Below are 25,095 nucleotides of genomic sequence, written 5' to 3'. Positions count from 1 at the left end.
GATAATCTTACCTTTAGCATTGTCTCCAAAGGTAACATGTCCACATTGCTTTAGTGTTAAAGACGTGAACTTAGACTTATCTCCCATCATATTCCTTGAGCATCCATTATCCAAGTACCACTTTTCTATAGAATGGGTGAACCTAAAGCATACCTTATTGTTTAGTGCAATAAGGAAAAAGTTTGCCACCTCCTGATCGCTCATGTCACTTTCTGAACTGCTTGAGCTGGAGTCTGATTACGTGTCAAAACTGCGTAATTGGGCATCTTAACCCGGGCTTTACGGTTTATATTTTTAATTAAATGTCCAAAATTGTCCAATATTTTAATAAAGTGCCAAAATCATCATTCTTGAACTTTATTGCATTATTTATGAAGTTTTGGTAATTTTTTGTTCTAGGAAAAATCTCGGAAACCAAAACCAACACCTGTTCGTATTTCATGCATAACTTTTCTGTCCAAGCGCCGATCGAGACAATTCAAATTTCTAGAGAAAGAGGAAAGAATTATCTACAACTTTTGTGTTTTGAGTTTTGTGAGAAACAGGCTCCAGAAGAGTTAGAGTTGCGATGAACAGAAAATGAAAAAAATGAAAAAATATAACAATCCGGGTCGGGTCTCCATCCGGGTCTAGGGTTGCCCTCCTATTTAAGCTCCCCTCTTCTCCCGTGCAGGGTGTGCCTCTGGCACCCTTATCTCTCCCTCAAACTCTCCCTCTTCCCTTCTCTTTCTCTGTTACTTTATTTTTCTTCCTTGCTCTCTCTCTTGTTTTCTTTCATCCTCTTCCCTATCTTCTTTTCCCAATTCTCTTTTCTTCTCTTCTCACTCTGTTCTTCTCTTTTCTCAGCCCTCTGTTTGGCTCTCCTCTCTTCCCCTCTCTATTCTTTTGTTCTGCAACCAGCCATAGCCACCCAAAGCTCCTTACCAGCAGCCCAGGAAACCTGCTGCATCCGTGAGCCATCAGAACCCAGCCACAACCCCCTGTTGCAGCCGTGTACCAGCTGTGTGCTCTGCTTCAGCCATAGCAGCCCGACCATCCTCCCGGCTCTCCACACCACCATTCCTCCACCAGATAGCAGCAGTTCTTGCCCAGCCTCCTTCAACTTGTAGTAAATCCATGGATCACCACCAGCTGCAACATCATCTATCCTCTGCCACTCCAGCTCCTTCGCAGCAGCAGACTCCTCTGCAACAGGACCCAAGACTCCAGCAATCCAACACCAAGCTCTCAGCCACGCACAACCAACACCAACAGGACTCGAGACCTCCACCATAGCAGCTGCTGAGTTTTCCACGGCCTGCCATGGTCGTCTCTCTCTCTCTCTCTCTTTCTCTCTCTCTCTCTCTCTCTCTCTCTCTCTTATTTCTTTATTTAGAAATACTGATGTTTTGATTTGTTAATGTTATTTAAAAAATCTGGATTTTAATGTTTTATTCTTATTGTAGTAGCTATTTAATTTTTTTGGTTCAAAGAAATTAGGCTAGTCATCTTTTCAAGATTTAATTTTTATTTTCCAAAGCTTGATTTAGTTTAGGGTCAGTGTTTATTAAAGTTTGTTTTTTTATCGTGTTTTGTTTTCATTTAATTCATTAATAATTTAGTTTTAATTCAAGGTCCTTCTTGTTAAAGGTTCAATTTTTATTGTATGCATTTGTGTCCGATTGAGTTTCCATTGCATGTTTTAATTCCTTATTTGTAGTTGCCATATTTTATAACGCATGTTTAGGTATTTCCTTAAGTAGACTAGAATTTCCATACTTGTTTTTTTTAATTTAGTGAATGTTAGTTTTAGGGTTTTTAAATTACGTGCCATTTAATTCGTCAGAAGTAAAATTGAACAACCTTGAAAACTCTTAATCTGAACCAGGTTCAGTGCATTTTTATTTTCGATTGGACGAAAGTAAATTTTGAGATTAAACGCATTCCCTAAGGAGACGATCTAGCCCTTGGGCTTAATATTACACGACAGAACTCCTATACTTGGGATAGCTTCCGAGCTACTCATTTTTCGAGTGAGTCAGAGTCGTCCCAAGTTGTGGCCTTCATAGCCTTCTTCTTATTCTTCTTCTTCTTAGAATCCTTTTTGAGCTATAGACAGTCAAGTTTAATATGACCCACCTTCTTGCAGTTGTAGCAAGTAAGAGGTTCTGCTTTTGTTTCTTTTCTACTTGATTCTCCTCTATCCATCTTAGAGCCTCTAAATTTTTTAGTGAATTTCTTATTCTTTTAAAGAACTTATCGAGTCTTTTGATGATTAGGGCTAAATCTTCTTCATCCATCTCTTCATCTTCCTCATCACTTGAGCTTTCCTTGGAAGCTTTTAATGCGATGGATTTCTTAGCTTTACTGTGTTTAGTTGCTCATTCATTTATGGCCATCTCGTATGTGAGAAGTGACCCGATGAGTTCGTCTAGGGTCATCACCTTTAAGTTTCTACCCTCAGAAATTGTTGTAGCCTTAGGTTGTCATATGGATGGGAGTCCTCTAAGTATTTTCCTAATCATTTGGTATGTAGGGTAGGTCTTTCCTAGTGCATTAAGAGAACTTATGATGTGAGTGAACCTCGTGTACCTACTGGATGTAGATTCATCAAGGTTCATCTTAAATGCCACATACTCACTGGTGAGCATGTCTATTTGACTATCCTTTACATCTACTATTCCTTCATAAGTAATTTCAAGTTTATCTGAAATTTCTTTGGCACTCTAGCAAGCAAATATCCTATTGAACTCATTTGTGTCTAAGGCGCAATAAAGGGCATTCATGGCACTAGAGTTCATCTACGTAAGTTTCATGTCGGGTTCATTCATTACACTTTCTATCTTAGGGACTTCTTTATTATCAGTGAATTGTGTAGGCACGTAATTGCCTTGGACAATAATTCTCGAAGCCCTCCAATCCATGGTTTGTATAAAAATTATCGTCCTTTGTTTCCAAAAGGTGTAGTTAACACCACAAAATATTGGAGGCCTTGTGGAGGATTGACCTTCACCAAATGGGGACACACCTAGATTTGTCATTTAGATATTTTATGCAACTACTTGTTAGGATTTGTTGCAACTAGGCTCTGATACCAATTGAAAGTCCAGGTGTGATCCCAAGAGGGGGTGAATTGGGTAATTTTAAAATTAATTTTGGAAGTTTTAATCAATTTTAAAAACTATTATTTCACACACAATCTAACTTCTTAACAGTAGTGTTCTTCAACAAATAAGTATATTAGAATATTCTCAATCCATGAGATAGTTTATATCATATCTTAAATAAGTGATATACAAATCACAATATCATTCCCAACAGATATATACCAATCACAATAACATTCCCAACTAATTAAATCAATATAATATTAGTAACTACTGTAGATGTTAATCAATAAGAATATTCAAATCATTTACAACATTCAAAAATAAAAGTAAAATATTCACAACATTCTCAGCAGAAATATTTCAAGATAAATATGCTTAGAAATATAAAATAAATAAGGTTGAGAGTGATCCTCGATTTTTTTACAAGGTTCAGCAACCGTGTCTATGTCCTTACTTCAAACTACCTACTTTTGGGATTCACTAATCCCTCCTTCAATAGGTGGAGACACCTCTCTCCTTTAGTAGGCGGAGAAGCCTCTTAAGTGAAAACACACTTTCTCTTGTCAACAACTCAATACTAGAGTCGTCAGTTTACACAAGAAAATCAAGAATATATTTTATACAAAGATAACTCTCTAATCAAAGTGGATTCATACACAATAAGCACTCTACAATACTCTCAAAAGATATTTTCTACGAAAATCTCAAAGAGTTAGGCTAAGTTTTATGTGTTTTGAAAGCTTTGAACTTGAAAGAACAACTCTAAAAACAAGTTTCAGCAAGAATGGCACAAGATATGATTGACTAGAGTAAAATCGTTATGTTTAGTGTACAAAACACAATTAGGGTTGGCTATTTATAAGTAGGCTTGAATTATAGTCATTTGTGTGTGTTTTGGTAACATTATATTTGAAAATCGAAAAGATTTCTTTGTAAAACTTATCGCAACACTTTGGTCGACTGAATAGATAGTTCGGTCCCCCGAACCAATTTAAATCTGAATTTCAAAACTAGCAATAGCTATTCAGTCGACTGAACTCTAAGTTCAGTCACCCCGAACATATTCAATCTACTAAACCTAAGGTTCGATCGCTTAAATGCACTATGTATGAAACTTTATAATGGCAGTAGCCATTCAGTCGATTGAACATGAGGTTGGGTCACATGACTCTTTGATTCCAAACCAATTTGTTCAGAAATTCAAATTCTTTTATACTTTTTATTCCAAAAATAATTTTAATCTTTTGAAATATCATTAGGACTTTGTAAAATATTTTCCAAGACTTTAAAAGGTATCTAGGGTCCAAATAAATAACCCGAGAGCTTCGTAACAAAAACCAACATGAGATGTACGTACATGAGTTCCTATTATACAATACACATCATAACCTATCGAGTTCTTCATGTCTTTAAGCTTGATCTTCATCCAAACTTTTCTTCAACAGTCATCTTTTATTTACTTGAGTGCTTCATGACTTTCCATGATGCATCTTTCATTGTGTTTTTATATTATAATACTTGTAAACAACTTGATTGCATAATTAGATGTCCTGGTTTGTCATTATCAAAATTAGATTAAGTCTTGTTAGGCCAATATAATCTGTCTCCTCATGTTTGCAGGTTAAAGAGATATTTGTATGGCTTGAAACAAGCACCTCGTGTTTTGTATCAAGAACTGAGTGCATGTCTTCTTCAACTCGATTTTTAGTAGTCTAAACTCGATTCCTCTCTATTTATCTACAACTTTGATGATGTTACTCTCTATTTTTTTGTATATGTGGAAGATCTCTTACTCACTAGAAGTAATTCTACTACTATCTCTAAGGTTGTTTAGCAGCTCAGTAATCAATTTTCTCTGAATGATCTTGGCCCCTTACATTATTTTCTTGGTGTCGAGGTGATTTCAATTACCCGTGGGCTATTCCTCTCCCAACAAAAGCATATTCAGGATCTTCTTTCTTACACCAAGATGGATGGAGCTAAGGCAGTGATGACTTCACTTGCCACAAAGGATCTTCTTCAGCTTCAAGATGGCTCTTCTCCTGCTAATCCAACTGAGTACTGCTGAGTTATAGGAGCTCTCCAATATCTCTCTCTTACTCAGCCCAACATTGCCTTCCCGGTCAATAAGCTGGCTCAGTTCATGCATAAATCATCTCAGCTTCATTAGATCGCTGTCAAACGCATTCTGTGATACTTGAAAGGCACTCTTCATCATGACATCCTCCTCAAGCACACTGGGAATCTCACTCTTCAAGGATTCTTTGATGCAGGCTAGGCCAGTGATAGGGACCAAATCCTCCACCTCTGCCTATCTTATTTTTTTGGGTGATTGTCCCATTTCTTGGAGCATACGCAAGCAGCATGTTGTCGTTCGTTCCTCCATTGAGGCGAAATATTGGGCTCTTAGTTTAGCCACCTTCGAGCTTGTTTGGATGCACTCATTGTTTCATGAACTCGGTATTCCGATTACTAAGCCCCCATATTTATTTTGTGATAATATTGGTGTTACTCAGTTGAGTCTTAATCCTGTTATGCATTCATGGATGAAGCTGTTGACCCTATGGGTCATACCCTATTTTGATTATGACAAATACTCAGGTATTAATGACTGCCGAGTTGATGTGCAGGTTTATCTTGGTAGTATCCTATTATGGCACTCGGAGATCCGGAGGAAAACAAAGACTCTGAAGACCCTAGATATAATTTATTTGTTGTAATTTATATTCGGGTCTGTTATATTTAAGTAGGAAAGGTTTGTAATAGTAAATAGGGCTTCGATTGTAATAATTGCATGCATCACCTGCATGGCTTAATACGTAAGCTCAAAATGAAAATGACCTTAGACAGACCTTAGGGAACACCCTTCGGTCGACCGACACCGGACTTTTTTGGTGTCTTTAAATTAGACCTCAAGTGACCCTAGGACACACACATTTACACATATATTTATTAGGCACTTCAATAGGACTTGTATGTTTCGAAACGAGACCGAAATGCGCACATGGTGCACTTTCGGTCGACCAGCCAAGTCAGTTCATTTTGGCCTGATCGACCGAAACCTCCCTGGGTCAAAAGTTTGACCATCTAGTCGACCGAACCAGGTAGTTCAAAAAGCCCTGGTTGACCGAAACCTCCCTGGGTCAAAAGTTTGACCATCTAGTTGACCAAACTAGGTAGTTCAAAAAGCCCTGGTCGACCGAAACCTCCCTAGGTCAACATTGTGACCATCTGGTCGACCGAGCTAGTTTTGTACTCCAACTACCTAGTCGACCGAGGGTCCTCGGGAGAAATCCCAACGGTCCGGTCGACCAAACCTCGGAAAATTGAGAAATCGCCCTCTCCTGGTCGACTAAGCCTTCAGTTCAAAAGTCCCCTGGTCGACCGAACCATATGAGACTTGGTCGACCGGACCTCTCGGGTTGCCCTTATTTTTACCGTAGTTAAATATTTTTTAAATAGGGTTAAAATGCTTTAAACATAATTAAACTTCCCTAATAATACCCAATAGGTCCCCAACGGTCATATTTTCTCCTATGCCTATATATATGAGATCATTTGAGATAATTAGAAATGATTAGCTACTTTGATTAAGGGAGAATTATCTGAAAATCCAAAACCCTATACTACTCATTTTTTTAGCTTCATTCACTCATGCTTACATTCTATTAGTGCCTACATTATTCGTAAGTGGATTGAGTGTTTGTTTCCATAGGTTTGCTCTCCTTGCTCTAGTTGCTTAGTATAATTTTCTTGAGAGCTAAACCTAAGTATTCTTAGGGGACTTTGTTAATAAGTCTCTCCTAAGAAGACTTATATATACAACTTCTGAGTATTGCATAGTCATTACAATATCTTGAGAAGTTTGTATTTGTTTTTGGATTGCAAAAACTTTTCAAACACTTCCAAATATCTATTGTGCTTTTATCTTTAGATATATTTGAAGAGATAATTGTTTGTGTGATAGTGATCTTTGTTGCAATATTCACTCACTCATATATTATTTGCTAAATACAAAGATTACACATCTTTTGCAAACCAAACATATACATTATTTGATACTTACATGCTTGAGACACCTTGCTGATTGAAATACTTAAGACTTGACATCTTTGTGTAAACTTATTGGCTGAATATCTTGTGATACAAAGATTACCTGTTTGACACTCTCACGTATGCATTACACCGATAGAAAATACTTTTAAGAGTTGAACCATCTAGACCACAATGAGCTTACATATTGAATCATGTTGTGGTGTATGTTATTGCGCGCATTTGGGTACATATCTTTTTTACACGAAAGCACAATCACTGTACCATTTGATTATATACACATTTGTTGTATTTCCAGGCACGGACCTGAAGAGGGAGACTAGCCCTGGAATAGTCTCAGATTGGCTTAGACCAGGTTAGGAAAGCTAGGTGCGTCGTGCTGTTAAGGCGTGTAGGTTGAGGTTTGCCCCACTAATTGACCTAGTTAAGGTTGAGGTCGGCCCTGTGTTAATTTGACTTGGTTGTAAACGGTGCCGGTCCACCCTTAAGTGAGCTATTAGTGGAATCCTCTGGTTTGCAAGTTAGAGGCAGGGACGTAGGCACAGTTGGCCGAACCCCGATAACATATCGTGTGCCTTGACCATATTTCTGCATTTTACATTTACCGCACATGTATGTTATTGTGTAAATGATGCGCTTGATTTAAATTTCCGTATACTATATTTATCAATGCATTTGGAATTGCATAAAAAGACCCTAGGTTTGTGTAATACTGATTGTAAGATTAGTTGAACCTAAGAAGAAAGTTTAAAATTCCAATTCACCCCCCCTCTTGGGAATACACCTTTTCTAATAGAAGCATATTGCTATTGATCTTCATTTTGTTTGTGATCTAGTTACCAAAGGTTTACTACAAGTCTCTCATGTTAGCACCCACGATCAGCTTGCAAACCTCTTGACTAAGGCTCTATCACGTCAAAAATTTCACTCTTTGTGCTCCAATATCAGCTCAACTGATGGCACGCCTATCTTAAGGTGACATATAAAGGAAATTGTATAGTTTTCCAGCGAACTATTGACAATTTCTATATACCCTTCGACAGTTTCAGACAGAAAGTTTTTTAAGCAAAAACTATCGATGGTTTTAGCAAACCGTTGCCAATTCTGTCGGTCGCTAAATCGTCGAGAATCCTTACAATTGAAGGTTGGTTGATATCTGATAGTCTGTGATAACCCAGGATTCTTCAGTTGTATTATTTGAATATTTGTTTGTATTTGATAGTCTAAGATTTTCTTGATATGATATTTAAATACTTTTGAATTTGTAATAATTATACCTTGTACAAGTACTATATGTATATGACATCACTATATCAATAGAAAATGTACTGCATTCTCATTATTATTCTTCTTTTTTTATTTCTCTTTTGGTATTGTTGTGTGTGCATATGGTAAGGCGTGATTTCATCACACCTACAAGTCAAACTAATTTCTTAATTAGACCATGGCATGAATCGTTATAGCACCTTGGGTGCCATGGAAGGACACACCTCCTAGCAACTTTCGCGGGGGTGGGGGGGAAGGGAAACAAAAACACACAATGAATGGTACCTTGTTAAGCTTCGAATTGAACCAGTAAGTGTTTATGAAAGTTCAGTTTGTTGAGATGAAAACTCAATGAAACAGCTTATTTCAATGTCTACGAGTAGCTTATCCATACAATTTGAATATGTACGTTGACGGTGAATTGACTAAGGAGAGAGGATTTTCCAGCGCAACGTACACTTGCTGAGCACAATCAGACTTATTTCAGTAGATCACTCAGCTTGAGCTACACTCTCAGCCACATGTCACACGTTATGCGTATATTGAAGAGAACTTGCATATCAATGACACAGACAAGAGAACACAGGCTGAAGACTGAAATTTGCTCTTAAAAGTAAATCAATATCTCTCATTCGCTAGCTGCAGGCCTAATGATAAATCGAGGAAAATAAAACATAGTTCCGTAAAATTTAGTAAATGTAGTGTATATCTGGTTGCTGCGTTCACTTCAAGTCAACTCTTGGAGAGAGAGAGGGAGAGAGAGAGAGAGAGGAATTTATTGTTGTTGCAGAAGATTTCTGAGAGTGTCTGCATCAGCTCCAGTTGCGTCCATGGAAGCCAGTAACTGGCATAGTCTATCACTCAGGTTGTCTGCCTCTCGCTGCAGGTTTTTGATGTAATTGCATATATCTTTCAAAATCTCAGATGGTGGTACCTGTGTTGATTCAATAAAAAATATGGTTGGCACTCGAAGACATCATTTGATTTACCAGTTTACATGTATATGTGCAAGCCTTTGTTCATAATTTTTTTCCCTATAAACCTTCAATCATTTTCGCATAGAGGCCATATAAATACAGTTTATAGCATGACTACATCACCGCTTGTTACCCTGACAGTTTCAGACACTGCTTTCGATTAATTACTTTAATTTGTTACTTGTGCATGCCATGGTGCTATGATTTTTTTTTTCTCGCTTTGTTCACGACATTTGGAATATCACAGAGCAGAGGAGCAAGGGCATAATACCATATTCAATCTAGCGCCGACAGAGTTGTGGAATGTATTAAAAAGAAAAGAAGTAAAGCAAAGTACAATTGAGATCGATATTGAGCCTACCGTTCTTGTCTGCCTCGGGTGAAAGTCAGGTAACAATGCTTGAAGTTTTTGGACGAGATCATTAATCTGGTCTTCGCCAATGCTTGAAGAACTTCTTCTTCTGCTCGACATTGCTAGAGATGTGTGCTAGCTTGCTTTCTTGCAGTAGCTAATAGCTGGTGGGGAAGTTGCAAGGGGCAGTTGAGGCTGCTTATATAGAGAGTGAAAGATGAGGCAGTTAGAAAAAATAGAGAGCCAGAAACATTAATTAGTCTTTTTTCCCCCTCAAAGAGGTGCAGAAACACTATTTAATAGGTTTGCTAAATTTGGTTATGGGCCCATACGTCTCACATCGCTGCACTAAATAGCCCAACACTTATGTAAGCCTTTAGCAAATTAAATCACGATAAAGCCTATCCATTCACCAGGTCTGCACCTTACCAACAATACTACTTCATGTTGTATGCCAGAATGATTTTGCTTTCCGTACTTCTCAAAACACAAAATAATTTTGTTATCCTCTCAGTACTGTTCTTACCAAGAAAGATACCTTGTTCCTATCAGTTATATGAAGCCAAGAGGGGACATAGTCCCTCTCCTCTCTCTCTCTCTCTTTTTTTTAAAAAAAAAAAAAAATTAATTTTAATTTTAATTTGAACTTTTTTTTTTTTTTTTTTCACCGATCTCTGTTTTAGGACGACTTTGCTTTGGGTTCACAGACTTCAGTATGTTTCCATGGACAGGCAGTTGAATTGGGTTGCAGATTTTCTTCTTTCTTTTTCAGTAATAATGTTGGGGTGCCCTTTGTTTCGAGTCTTCTGAGCTCCCTCCTTCCCCAACTTAACACAAATAATTAAATAAATTAATCAATCAATACCACCGTCATTTGGCTATAATTTTCCAAAATTCAATAACAACTGCGTCGCACGTAATTCACATTTTGATTTTCTTCAACCATCATGATTGTGGAAAGTGTTTTCAAACCAGAGAAGTAAAGATCAATTTTCTTTAGTTATCATGACTATGGACTAAGTTATCGTTTACTCATACAGTTTAATATTTTGTTCAAAGTTTTGGAGTAAGATGGTATTTTATGAGATAAATTGTACAATCTGCATGCTCTAATCCAATCTGAAGCATATAATATCCAAAACATAAAAGTTAATGAGTGGTATAACATTAAAAGAGAAATTAAGGAATAAATATATTCCCGGTAAGTTAGATGCAATTCTTATACAAGAATAGATGAGGGAGGGACCACTCAAATGTTTTGAAAACTTCTAACGTAGGCCGCATAGTGTACCAGTTAGGAGGAGTGGAGGGACAGTAGAATGGGTAGGGGTAGACTTATAACTTGGGAGGAAATAGTAAGGATTCAATATTTTTGATTTTATCAAAAGAAATTATCCGTGATAACATAAATTGACAGAAAATGATTCAAAAAAAAAAGTATATATATATAGTTATCCGCTTACGTGTGTGTGTGTGTGTGTGTGTGTGTGTGTGTGTGTGTGTGTGGGTATACGTGAGCCGGTAAGAGCAATTTGTAACTTCTACACTCCCTTGAAAGTAGTAATGTGCAGCTAGCAGAATGTACACTACACTCCCTTGAAAGTGGTAATGTGCAGCTAGCAGAATGTGAGGCATAAATTAGGGCACCCCAGCAGGGATTTCCTAGATTTTAGGGAATTGAATTTGACATTTGGTAGGGATGGTCATCATAAAATGAATATGAACAGATTAAATGGGAACACAGAAGCCAATTGTCAAATTAATAGAAGTTGCAAAAAAAAATAATAGTTTTCCTTTGAAAAATGGAGAGGGTCAGTTGGCTCGGCTCCTGCTAATGGTGTCTCGTCGCTTGCTCCCATTTGCTTTTCTTGGTATGTGCATAAAACTGAATATCCCCAAATCCTCCTTGAGTTTCCCAGCATCATCCCCAAGTAGTAGAAAGTTTGATCAGTGGATTAGCGCAAGTACTACAAATTGACATAAAGTAAACTTGAAAAACGTTATAGAGAAAAAAAAAAAATACAAAGAATTTAGTTTTCCATGTTTAATTATCAAGAGGAAAAAATATAATATATGGCAAATGATAAACACAAATTTAATTTTACACTTCATTAATACTTTATTTTAAAAAAAAAAAGTATTAATGATATTAAAGAAAATATTCATTTATAGTATTTGATATAGAAATAAAATGCAATGAAAAATAATCATTGCCATCATTCGGATGCTTAAAGAATAGACTTGCGATGTTTTCTTCATCATCTTGTTCTTTATTTCTTTGTCGTTAGACATTGCAACTTAAAAAATAGCCGCTCCTCAAAGCCTGATGAGACATGGCATGCACCAGAGAAGATGAATGGCTGAACTAGCTAGCCAGATAGAGACGTATACCACAATACTAACAATAATAAAAAACCTGAACGCAACCCACATTAGACAAAATAAAAAAATGAAACAAACACAAAAGTAAAGCAGAGATGCAATAGCACCCGAACGGAGCAGGGGAAATAAGGATGCTTAAGCTAGTTAATTAAACCATTTGGGGCGCGTTTGGCTGTGTTTACCAACCTGCATTTAGGCGGCCAGCATCCTAAATTTCCGGTTCCTTTTTAATTATATGTACGGTGCCTGAAAATGGCATTTTGGCTGCAACATGCTTTGTCATATTGCTCCCACGTATCATATGCATATTTAAAGAATATAAATAAACTAGACAAAAGTAGAGTCGTGTTTGGAGCAGAGAAGTGATTTACTGGGGAATGATTTTTGGGAATTCGCCTAATAGGTGAATGTCTCCCATCAAAATTAGTCACTTCGAGGGAGACTCAAGTTTGGAGAGAGATCAAACAACTTCGTGAAAATCATGCAAAAACAATCTACTCAATCTAGGGTTATGTGCGTCCACACAGAACACGTTGAAAGAAAATTGAAGAAAATGATAGCATAGTAAATTTACATGATTTACACAAAATCCCGTGAAATCTCCACCATACCATTGCTAAACATTATAGAAAAACTTAACCATTTACTAAAGAAATAAATAGCTATCATGTCGCATAATGACATTGCCCTTTCGGCTGAAGATATGCAAAACTTCCCCTGCAAACTTCGAAGTGGATCAACTTTCTGAATATGGGTCACATGACTCGACAATTACAGAAACTGCATCAAACCAACATTAAGATACGCATGCAAATGCATTAATCTTATGTTATGCAGACATTAGGAAAACCCATTTGCCCAGAAAGCTTCAAGCTCAGTCATTTTGAGAATATTAAAATTGATGTTTACATGTGGGCATGTGGAGCTCAAGTGGTTTACCGATGTTGTTGCCGTTGCCATATGACAGCATGCCAATCAATTTATCACCAGAAACCAACAACAATATGATTATAAAAATTACAATGATAATATTATCTATTTAAACATAAAAAGGGGAATGAAAAAAAAAAAAAAAGTATATAAACTAATTATTCAGGATGTGTATATATACAGAATCCAAGATTTGTCCTACCCTTTTTAGCTTCCAATTCATTCAACAAAAGGAGACCATTGTGATTAGTTCATCAACTCTTCGATCTCCGAAAGCACGGTAAATTTCAGTCAATCCTCAGTACATATACGTCCTGATATGCAGGTACTCGACGAGTATAGTGGTGATACATGTAAATTATATGGCCAAAATTCAAAAACAAAATATGCTTCCGGCATTTGTCAAGAGAATGGCTTGAAGGGAAAAGTATTATTTGCAAAAACAATCAAGTCAGGTTGATTGAGGAGGTCGAGAGCCATGTACAATACAAAAAACCTCCGACAACTTCAAGATACTTTGTCCTGACCACCCTATTGACTTGAGAAGTGCTATACCTCTGGGTAACAGCAGGAAAAGCCACAAGTTAATGATCAAGACAGGTGACTCAAGAATACCCTACTTCTAGCAATCTTTTCTACCTCAGCCACACTTAAATGCACAATCCGATAATCCTTCATCCACTTCTCCCCTCCCAACAAACAATCTTCCAGTTGCTTCTCCTCCATCCTCAGTAACTTCAAGCCCTCACTTGCCTTTGGGAAAAAGCCTTCAGGTCTCAAACACCATGCCTGAAATACCCCAAATAAAACTTCCAAATCATTACTAATTCTCCCAACACCCCCATAATAAAATTTCACATTATTCATAAGAATACCACTAAACACCAATCGATCTGCTCCAGCTGCCAAAGTTCTCCATACTCTAACAAAGTCCATCTCATTCAACCCCTCTTCCAATATAGAACATTTTCCTTGTAAATAATCCAACGCCCCAACAAAAGATTTTGACACTCCCCAGCCTACGTCACCCTTTTCCTGCCACTGCTTCCTATTTTTCATATAATCTCGACACCGAGCATCAAATCCCCTCAAAACAACAACTGACAGCTTCTCAACCCACTCCGTTCTGAGCTCCTCCAACTTTCTAATTTCCTCATCCAAAATGCCACCCTGGTGTCTTTCAACAGACCCTCTGCTGGAACTATTCTCAATAAATGATATTTCTGATTGATCACTTTGACCAAATCCCATCTCAAGAAAGAAGACGTCATCGCACCATTCCTTTAAAACAGACACAAAATAGTGAGCAGCATTAATGGAATTACTAACTTTGACCAGAGCATCATTGTCCACAAGGGCAGTCAGCCCTTCCGCTTCTTGGCACCTGAGAAGTAAGCAATCACAAAATTTTTGTATAATAGGCACACCTGCCAATCTGACAAACCTTGACCTCAATGAAATGCTTGGCAATGGTCGGCAACGATTAACAATGGATGATAGACACTGAAGAAAAACACTAGAAATTGCAGGAGATTTGTAATCTTCAGGACCTGACAGCAGAACTCCACCTTGGATTTTAATCGTCCATTTCCTCTCATCATCCATCTCAGCTTTTATCTTATTTAGTGCATCACCAAGCTCTATCTCTGCCCACAAATCAAGCCAATCAGGTCGATCACAGAAAACTGATAGAGAAGAAATTTTCTGCAGGTTCCCATCTTCCTGTAGCGAAAGCAAGATTCCAGAATGTGCTACCAGAGACTGAACTCGTTTATCAAAAGAGATCATCAGGTCAACAAGATGGAGCCATGATATTCTAGCTTGCGATTGAGTACCAGTGACACTCTTTTCATGTAGATGAACAACATATATAGGGAATATCTCTTTTGCCAAGTACATTGATAGAGAAGTTACCATTGCTGATATCCATTCTTCTCTGCAACTATAGCCTACTAGCATTGCCTCATCAACCAGCGGCTGCAATAACTCATCCATGGAATCAACGTAATCCCGTGCGATCTTGTATATAAGAGCAAAAATGAATTCTGGCTTATCAACCCATTTTGAGAAATGGCATTGGCATGCAATTGATATAGGATTCACAAGTTCCTCAATCACCCAAAGTGCCTGGTGAAGGGCAACTTCACGATTGTACCCCTCCAGTTGCCGGGATTTTCTCTGCCTCTGTAATTCCTGCAAATTGCACAAAGCAAGAAAGTTTTCACAATAATGGTGCTTGAGATCCCCTTGCATCGTGAAAAGAGGATTGCAAACTTCAGATGATTTCCTTGTATCTAAATCTGAGGAATTCAGAGTGAACAGTGGTGGTGGCCATCCAAGAGAAGAAAGAAGGGCTCGATGATCAGCAATCGCCTGAGGCCTTAAAATGGCCAAAGCTCGATCCACTCTATGATCAACAGCTGACACAAGTCGAGCCCACTGAGGGCGTGTCTGTGCAACTGAAGTTAAAACATCTTCTGTCAGTTTAAGTGATTTGATAGCTAGACACAATTCCTGCAAATACTAACAGGTTGTGATTAAATAGTTTGAGATATTGAATTTGTATTGTCTCCACTTTAATTAATCAACAAAAAATGCTCACTTCTGAATTCTGTGAAGAAGAATGCTTTCTTAGATTTCTGTTCATGGTAGAAGATACAACATCTTCAATCTCACCAACCAAATTATCCAACTTTAATGCCGTCTCTGAATAAATATTTGGAATAAATAAAAATTGGAAATGGCAAGTTATCAAAATAGAAATAAAAAAATAACAGGCATTGTGTAAGTTAAACTTCTATATCCAATTTAAATTCCTGTTCTTATACAAGCAATATTCTGTTTTGGAAATTGAAAGGAAAAATCCAGGGTAAACTCATCCTGTCACCTTTATAAATAAACACAACAACGACAACAACAACAACAAGCCTTAATTCCCACTAGGTAGGGACTACATGAATCCTTTTCTGCCAATTCACCTGATTCAAAGCATTTTCCTCTATTAGATTAAGGGCTATTAAATTCTTCCTCACTACCTCATTACAAGTTATTTTAGGCCTACCCCTAACCCTTTTCATGCCAAAAACCCTAACTCACTCCTCCTCACAAGTGCTTTACTAGGCCTGCGTTTCAAACGCCCAAACCATCTAAGTCGCCTCCGTTCTTTATCTTGTTTTGCAGTGATATGCCTAAATTATTGCGTACATGTTCATTTCTTATTTTATATTTTAACATTAAACTACTCATCCACATTAACATACACATCTCAGTAACTTCCATTTTTTGTACATGTTTCTTAGCTGCCCAGCATTCTAAACCATAAAGCATAGCCTAGCCTTATAAGTTCTTTCTTTGATTTTCTCAAGATCATATATAGAGGTCGGATTTGGTATTTGGATATTATTTGTATTTTATCAATGATTTGGCCAATCATGAATGCGTCTAATAAAACTTTCCTTTTATATTTAAGGGTATTCTGTGATCATACAACACACTTGACGCACCCCTCCATTTTACCCAAAAAAGGAACTAAAGAAAGCAAGAGTCCTCACAACACGGACACTAGATAGAGTGTACTTAACCTTGGGCTTCCAATGAACAGTATACAGTACAGAGTGACAAAAATGTACTTTCTTCTGGAACAATTACAAAATAAAATCAGTCAAATCTGAAGAGAATCAGGAAACATGGCCCATGTCGACTTAGGCAGCTGGGTGAGGAGCATATGCATTATAGTGCTATTATGGTGCAAGTGTGTAACTCAAGAAACATTAATATGGCAATATTATGAAGTGTCTAAGTTTTCTTCTCATTTTCTTTTCCTCTGCTTCTATATCTATTTAAAATAGCATATTGTGTACATGAGTACCTCATTCATTTTAAAATATACAAAAATTACGGAATATACGTTAAAGCTCAGAAACACATTTCAGGCAAACAAATTATACGTCTAGGACAAATTCTATAACAAAATAATAAGTTTATTGGAGGGAAATGAGAGGAAAATAAACATAAAAATACAGAAAAACAAGGATCAAACATCCAAACAAACCAAAAAAACCAACAAGAAACAAAAATAAATAAATAAAACAAAAAATAAAATAAAAGAACGAACAAAACCACCATCACAGCAAAGCTTTCCAATGATGCTGGATATCAGTGAAATGTGCTCCCTTAAAGGCTCCTGATGCATAACCCAACAAGGATGCAAGAAAAACAATCTTCTCCCAAAGCTGAAGTGAAGCAAATGTTCACCCTTGAATATTCATGCATTTCAATCCAACCAACCAAGGACACCCAATCACGACAATCACAGTACAAGATCAGAAATGCTCTGCATCCTTATCCCTTCCAAAACCCCTAAAGGAAGTAAGGAAAAAATGCAAAAACACTATTCTCTAAACAAAACACAAAAGCTTATTTCACAGGCACCAAGCAAAATAACAATGCTAAAAAAGGAAGAGACTGGTATTTATCACTAATGAGGCACATCAAACATATATTAGAAGAGTGGTATCTTTATCATGCATTCTAACTTGCAGCAGATAGTGTGAGGACACCGCTAACCAAACAAAAGCCCTAAGTTTGGAAGGGTATTTAGCCCAAAGATGCTGAAGGAATAGATGTAAGAGATTGAATAAAAGATAAATGAAATGATTTACAAGAATAGATGCCAAAACAATCAAATCGAAATTTTACTATCACCTCTACGGGAAAACTGAAAAGAATCTAAAGCAATGAGAAACAAAATGAGCACATTTGCCTCTATATCATTAAGATCCCTAAAGATATGGAAGCTCCACGAAAACAAGACCCTTAACCAAGAAACTAGCATAGGAGTAGTGTGAAGACAAGAAAGGAAACAACAAGAAGGAAAAGAGTAAAGAAAGGAACCTCATCTCTCCATGGTCTTCCAGAAGGCAGACTCAATACCCACTTCCCAATCTAAACTTGACCCAAAGAAAAAATAAAGAAGACACATGTAAAATTAATTTCTAAGGGCTCTGTAAAGTATAAAAATAAAACATAAATAAATAAATACTCTCCTCCCTCCACAATTAGGCAACCATGTTAGTGCATTTCCAGCAGTAGTTGATGTTGATGCATTCCAAAACCTATCATATGCAGCATGGTTCGACACACATTTTGGAATCTCTGACTACATAATCATAAGTCTAACAAAACTGAATGACTTTGCACAAATAAATATATTATTAGCTAAATATAGATCCACTAACTGAGAAAAAAAACAAAAAACCAAAAAAAAACAAAGGAGTAAGCAATATAAAGTTAGCCACTCCTCTCCTCTTATATATTCAAATATTACTAGTTTACAACTACCAAAAGAGCAACGGAGAGGAAAAAGGGGAGAAACAGATCATAGGTTACATCTTTGAAGCAGAGCATACATCAATTAACATAATTGAAGATATAATATAAAATGTTATGACATACTATCATTCTCTTTAGATAGGATTCCTCCAATTGATATTCTTCAGCTTTCTAATTACAAGTGCGCAAAGCAAGGAGCAGAAAAGCTAAAACTCAAGAGTGCAAAAGTGAATGGAAAAATAAATAGAATAACTAAATAATCTTTTCTTAAAATATATTCTAGTCCAGTAAAAAGGCTGGCAACAAACAATTACAAGAAGATACTGATACAGCACTGTGGCCATCCAACAACATTTGGACAGAGAATCTTCCCCCTACTTAGCCCTCCTAGAAAAAAACATAGAGGAAAGAGGGCACAATTAAAGGTCTGCTTGATGTCATTTCTATTTTCTATTTTCATTGCAGAATGGTGGAAAACTAGGTGATGACAACACGTTTGTGTTGCTGGTTTTCTGTCTTTCTTTCAATTTCAGTTGTTATGGAAAAAAATCAAATAAGATTTTATGGGTCTCAATAGTACTTATGCTCCTCAAATAGGCTTATAGCAAGAAACCTTAAAGAGAGAGTTTTGGGAAGATACGGATAGCATTACACAAGGGGTATTAGGGATTGAGAAAATATTTATAAGAGTTAATTTGAATGGACACATTGAAAAGGATAATAAAGGTTATGAGTGGCACTGATTACATGGAAGACATGGAAATGGAGAAAAAAATGAGTCCTGTGATATGATCTTAAACATCACCATGTCATATGGATCTTATTACAATGAAGACTTGCTTTGAGAAGAGAGAATGCTTAATAACCTTCATGGGTAGACAAAATAAAAGTCAAACCCTTATTTCTTGACCAACCAAGTCTCCTCTTCTTTTCTTTCTTCTTTCTTCATCTTCTTCTTGATGACCAAAATCTGTGACTCTGTTGCTTTGCTGCTATCATTTAGAGCTGCTGAGACCCCCTTTTTGTTTGTCTTCTTTTATCTTTTGCAGATTTTATGGAATTTCTGTTTCTTGACCTATCTGGTCGGCTGCTGTGAGACTTCTTTTCTTCTTCTTCTTCTTCTTCTGGCCTGCTGTGCCTCAGCCAGAGCTGTGAACCCCCTTTTTTGATTTTTTTTTTTTTTTTTTTTCTTTCTTTTGGTATCTTTTTCTTTTTTTTGGAATTTCTGCACCGTTTTCCTGAAATTTCTGCCATGCTACTTCTCACAGTCTTCTTATGTTCTGCTGCTCTGGGCCCCTCTTCGATGTTTTCTTTTTTTCCATTTATTGCTGTTTTTATTTCAAAACCGAACTGTTTTCTTTTTTCCTTCCTGGAAGCGTTTCTTTTCTTGGCATTTCAGCTTCTGTTATCTCGAATTTTTGGCATTTCTGTCAAAGCTGCATTGCGGCTGCCCTTGATTTTTTATTTTTTATTTTTTTTCATGCTCCTTATTTCCACTTCTATTTTGTGGAACTTATGCATGAACATCACATATTATTGAAATTTTGTCTTATAGTATTTATTTTTGTGTTCTAGTATTGAATAATTTGATATTTTAAAATTCAAATACTGGTACTGATGTATTTTCAATCAAGTTCAATATATAGGGTATTGTACAGAAAATTCTAATAAATGTGTGCCACATCTTCATGGGAAGCACACCTTTGTCGTGCCCCTCAAACCTAGGCTCCAGGTACCTTTGCGCCTCAGTGTGTCTTGCACCTTTAACTACCATGGTAATGACTAGCGTTAGGATTACAGGTGGAGAGTCTAGGGAATTTCTAATCGCCATAGAAGTACATCAAGGATTTGCTTTGAGCTCTTATCTTTTTGCAATAGTAAAGGATAAACTTACTAGGAGTATCCAAAATGAGTGTCATTTGTTTCCAGAAGAAATTGCTGTGATTGATAAAACTAGGGGTGGAGTAGAATCTAAGTTAGAATTACGGAAAGAAGCTTTAGAATCTAGACTCTTTAGGATAAGTAGAAATAAGACAAAATATATAAAATATAATTTCAATCATAGTAGGAGGAATACTAAAGAAAAGATTAAACTTGATGTCAAAAATTAGTGGCACTAGTAGATTCCGATACCTTGGATCTCTTATGCAAGTTGAAGGAGATATTGAAGAAAATGTAATATAGAAAGTTAAAAGTAGGTTGGGTTAAATGAATAGGAGCTTCGGGTGTATTGTGTCATCCTAAAATACGCTTAAAATTAAAAGGAAAGTTATATAAAACGGCTATAAGACCAGCTAAGCGATATGGATTAGATTGTTGGGCTATTAAGAAAAAACATATCCAAAAAGTAAAAATTGTCAAAATGAGAATGCTAAAGTGGATGAATGATGTAATGTCAAAATATAAATTAGGAATGAAAATATTCACACTAAGCTAGGCATAGTATAGACGATAAAATAAGGGAATGGCCTCAAATGGTTTGGGCATTTGCAGCATAGGCCAAGTAGTGCACAAATGGGGAGGAGTGAGCTAGTTGGTATGAGCAGGAATAGAAGGGGTAAGGATAGACCTAAAATAACTTGGAATGAAATAATGAATTAAGATTTAGTAACCCTGAATTTTGTTGGAGGAAATAGCCTATTGTGTAAATTGGCGAAAAAGGATTCATGTAGTTGACCCCACCTAGTGGGCCTTAAGACTTGGTTTGTTGTTGACTTCTTGTTCTCGTTGTCATTGTTGTGGCAACCTATTGCCATAATACTTTAATGTCCAAAATTCACTTTTGTGGATTGAAACATTCCATTCACAATTTTTATAAAAATGAATAAGAAATAAAATAAAAATGACCACACAAATTTAAACAATAATTAAATAAAATATCCATAAAATTTCTAAAATTTAAAATAATTAAATAAACAAAAGTCATTCAAGAAATATTTTTGCCATTTTTCGATTGTCATATACAATATGATTGCTCTTTGAATACTAAAAAGTGAGTCTAAAATATAATAATTAAGTTACATAAATATATTTAACTTGTATTTTTTTAATAATATTTTTTAATTTTATTCATTTTCATTTTCATTTTCATTATACTAATAATATATTATAATTTCTATTTAATTTAAAGACAAATAAAGGTTTTTATTTGGATGCTTGTTCTTAATAAAGTTAACACCACTAACTTAACGCAGTGTAGGAGACGTTTTGAGGCGTTATTTCCAGATGTTTGAATCTTGTGTTTGGATAGCTCATAGCTCAAAATTTGCAACTCATCATTTTCTTTTTCTTTGCATTGCTCTTTCTCTTGGATTTGCTGAATAAATTATTTAAAGGCTTTGGGAAGAGTTGAGAATGTTTGGTTCTGCAAACTTATGGAATTTTAGCAACTTATGGAGAATTTTTGAAAGGAATGTATATTTTTTGCAGGGAAGATCACTTGTCCATTGCTATCAAAAGAATTCATTACTTGGCTGAATTCTTGGCTTTCCTTTGGTCCTTTGCAACAGGCTATTTTAAAGGGGCGCCCAGTTTGTTAAGCCTTTTGTGCAGGTCAGAACTTACCTGGCAAGGAATATCCTTACCTTTTATAGTTACTGCCATCTCAGCAAGATCGGATGGTCTTATTTTGATTGTAGTTTCTTCTTTTATGTTTTCTTTTCACCTATAGTAGGATGTCTTATTCTGCTTTCTGTACATTGTTTCTTCTTTAATATGTCTTTATTTTTATAAAAAAAAAAAAATCAATTAGGTTTTTATTTTTTTTTTAGTTCTGTAAAATAATTACCAAACAGGTTGCTAGTTTTCAAATTTTTTTTTGTTTTTGTTTCTGATTTTTAGTTTTCATTCATGGTATTTGCTTCCTTAATTTTAGAAAGTGATACCGAATGGCCCCAAAGATGTTGGTTTCACTCCAAAATTCCATGCCATAAAAATATGCTCAACTAAAAGATTTTTTAACAATAAAATGGAAGTGCGGCCTTAAATTAAACAGTGAGCAATGCATAGCTCTAAAACAGAAATCTGAACTCAAAAGGAACACACAAAAATTTAAATTCTAGGCAGATCACTCTTCAAAGTTTCATTCCCTGCCTTTACAAAACATTATAATCTATGACAAAAGTAGACACTGGCAATGGCTGGCTCCGATTTTTCAGTAGAGAGACTTGACTAAATTCAATAAATTTTTATAATGTCCATTATTTCATACTTTCTTCAAATTTTGTTTAAAATTCAATGAGTTATTGAGGTTGTTATTTGAAGTTATGTTATAAAATCTGTGAATTAAAAATAGTTTTAAACTTTAATGGTTAAAATACATATAACTTGTGCATGGCAAATAGTCTTAAATATACCTGTAATAGTAACTTTCTGCATCTTTCCTACATTTTCTGCTCTTCTTAAATATTTCAAGGCATGATCAAAGTAGTAAAATAAATTACATAAAAACAAATAATATGCTATCAAAATGTTAAAGTTTAATTTTAAATACATTATTTAAGAGGAAAAAAATAGTTTTTAATTAAAATATTATTTTCCACAAAGTGTTGATTTTTTTTTCATTACAATGAGTTAATCAACAGAGATGTACAAAGTATCTTGAGCATCTTCTTAACTTGTCCCCAAGAGGACACACCCTAACAGTTTAATCATGGAAAGTCTTAAGATTCAAAACTTGAGATGAGCTCTCATTACGAAGCCAAGCACAATAGACTTCTCAATGGACCCATAGGAATTGATGGGGAGGGAGACACCGCTATAATTTGATCATGGAATGTCATAGGCTCAAAATTTGGGGAATTTGAAATGTTCTATCTTGAAGCATGTAGCCAAGCACAATATGCCTAGTAATGGACAAACAAAATGGGATGTGAAGAGAACCCAATAGCTTGGTCATGAGAGTTAGGTTTGAAACGTTCCCTTGTTTTATAGCCAAACACAATAAGCCACTCAATTGACCCCCAACCAAAAATGGACAGCCCTAAAATCGCAACTAGACACCAGCATGAGCTAGAAGCTCCATTTAAAGATATAATACATTATGATTGTCAATGAATTTTTATTTTGCAGTTGCTCATCTTTCTTATTTTCTCATATTGTTTAAATGACGAAATATTCCGACTATTTCAACGATCTTTTGAGTTCCCATGCCCTAGTTTTGACCAATGCACCCTCATATTACACTTTATACACAATATATTGTAACGAATTTCAACACCAACTCAAATGCTCAACTGTCATTCATCAATATTCTTTCCAAAGCCTCACAACAGTAATTGTTTTTCTCAACGTATATTCATCCTTACAGTTAGCACGCAAGCTCACCAGCGTAAATTCGAACAGTCTCCACCCTTGCCACCTCCTTTGCCAGAGTCGGCAACTCCTCCCCCAAAATCTGTTCCGCCCGCCCCAGTCCCTCTCCTTCACCTCCACATTCTGCACAAATTCCCAAATTCAACAAACACGGGTACATGTGCAATCCTAAACATCCTCAAAACGCGAAACGAAGAGAAAGCAAAGGAAGAATGCGAAACGAACCTGACAAGGAACCAGAGTGGCGAGCGGAGGAACGTAGATCGCTCAATTTAGCAGACAGATCACCGAAGAGGCCGCCGATTTTATCAGAAAACGAAGCATAAGCCGCAAGACTCGTTTGGAGCCTGCGATTCAGATCTGCGAGACTTTGATCCATAGAGAGACATTGCGCCTGCAATTCCGAAGCGAGCTGGGACGCCAGGAGGAGCTCGTCACGGGCGCAGAAGAGGTGGTTGAGGAAGGAGAGGGTAGAGATGGAGAGGTGGGAGATTGGAGGGAGAGGGTGAGTGGACTCCATGTTCAAGCCATTGATGAGCGAGGAGCGGCGGAGTGGAGGAAAGAGGTGGTGTTGTCTTGTTGCTCTGTAATTGAACAGAGGCTGTGCTTCTACGGAAGTGGGCCGTCAAGTGTTCTACAACTCTGGGCTCAGATTTGGGCTTGGGTTCGAATCCGTTTGAACTCGGCTCATGGGCCTCTTAGTTTTTAAAAGCAAGTCGAGTTAAGAGTTATTATTCCACCCACATCCATGACATCTTCTAATAAATTTGGGTGATTGTGTATATTGGCTTAGCCTATAATATAATTAATTATAAAGTTTCATAACCTCCTAGGGGGAAGGAGTTTCCCAAAAAATAATAATAAAACTTTTATATAATTACTTCTTAATAAACTAAATAAATTTACCTTTTAATTAAGATTAAAAAATTCATGTGCAAAAGCACGTGCCTATGCACTAGTAACATATATAAAAGTATATAGATATATAGATTTGTTATAAGACACTAGACAATGCCTTGGTGCGTTTGTCAATTAGTATGCTACATAATCATAATTAATGTATTATGATGATATCAACCTATTTTGTAATTCTAAGTTAACCTATCTTTGTAGATCAAGTTAGTACAGAGTGACAAAGACATGAAGGTACTAGACCAAATGCAAAGATCAAGTAGACATTCGAGTAGGAAAGATCAAAGTAAATACTCACTCGAAAGAACTCGAAGCACATCCAAAGTCATAATGTAATAGGGAGAGTTTGAGGTAGGAACTATTGTAACTCTTGCGATATTATTTCACACATGTTTATTGAGAAAAAGTTTAGCAAATTGCATGTACATAGTAACTAATAAAAGTATATAGGATTTCACCATGTCATAAGTTTAATACTCATGGTTTTCAA

The 25,095-nt window shown here is 36.3% G+C and overlaps 1 protein-coding gene across 3 annotated transcripts; it reads right to left on the bottom strand.

Moving 5' to 3' along the window:
- Window positions 1-13,098: 13,098 nt before the first annotated feature.
- Window positions 13,099-24,287, bottom strand: LOC131146603 (RINT1-like protein MAG2). Of its 3 annotated transcripts, none has more exons than XM_058096291.1 (4): window positions 23,919-24,287; window positions 23,706-23,816; window positions 15,652-15,755; window positions 13,099-15,563 (listed from the first exon to the last, which is right to left on the bottom strand). In XM_058096291.1, exons 1-4 carry the CDS (start codon window positions 24,211-24,213, stop codon window positions 13,641-13,643), a joined length of 2,433 nt encoding a protein of 810 aa, XP_057952274.1. In that variant the 5' UTR covers window positions 24,214-24,287; the 3' UTR covers window positions 13,099-13,640. The 3 variants fall into 3 exon arrangements, with proteins under 3 accessions (XP_057952274.1, XP_057952273.1, XP_057952275.1); XM_058096290.1 differs by having other exon boundaries at window positions 13,099-15,572; window positions 23,919-24,276; XM_058096292.1 differs by lacking the exon at window positions 15,652-15,755 and having other exon boundaries at window positions 13,099-15,508; window positions 23,919-24,276.
- Between the last annotated feature and the right edge of the window lie 808 nt (window positions 24,288-25,095).

Source organism: Malania oleifera, chromosome 13 (assembly GCF_029873635.1).
Source record: "Malania oleifera isolate guangnan ecotype guangnan chromosome 13, ASM2987363v1, whole genome shotgun sequence".
Taxonomy (NCBI): domain Eukaryota; kingdom Viridiplantae; phylum Streptophyta; class Magnoliopsida; order Santalales; family Ximeniaceae; genus Malania; species Malania oleifera.
Note: the sequence above shows the minus strand (reverse complement) of the source record. Positions and strands in the feature narration are given on the sequence as shown.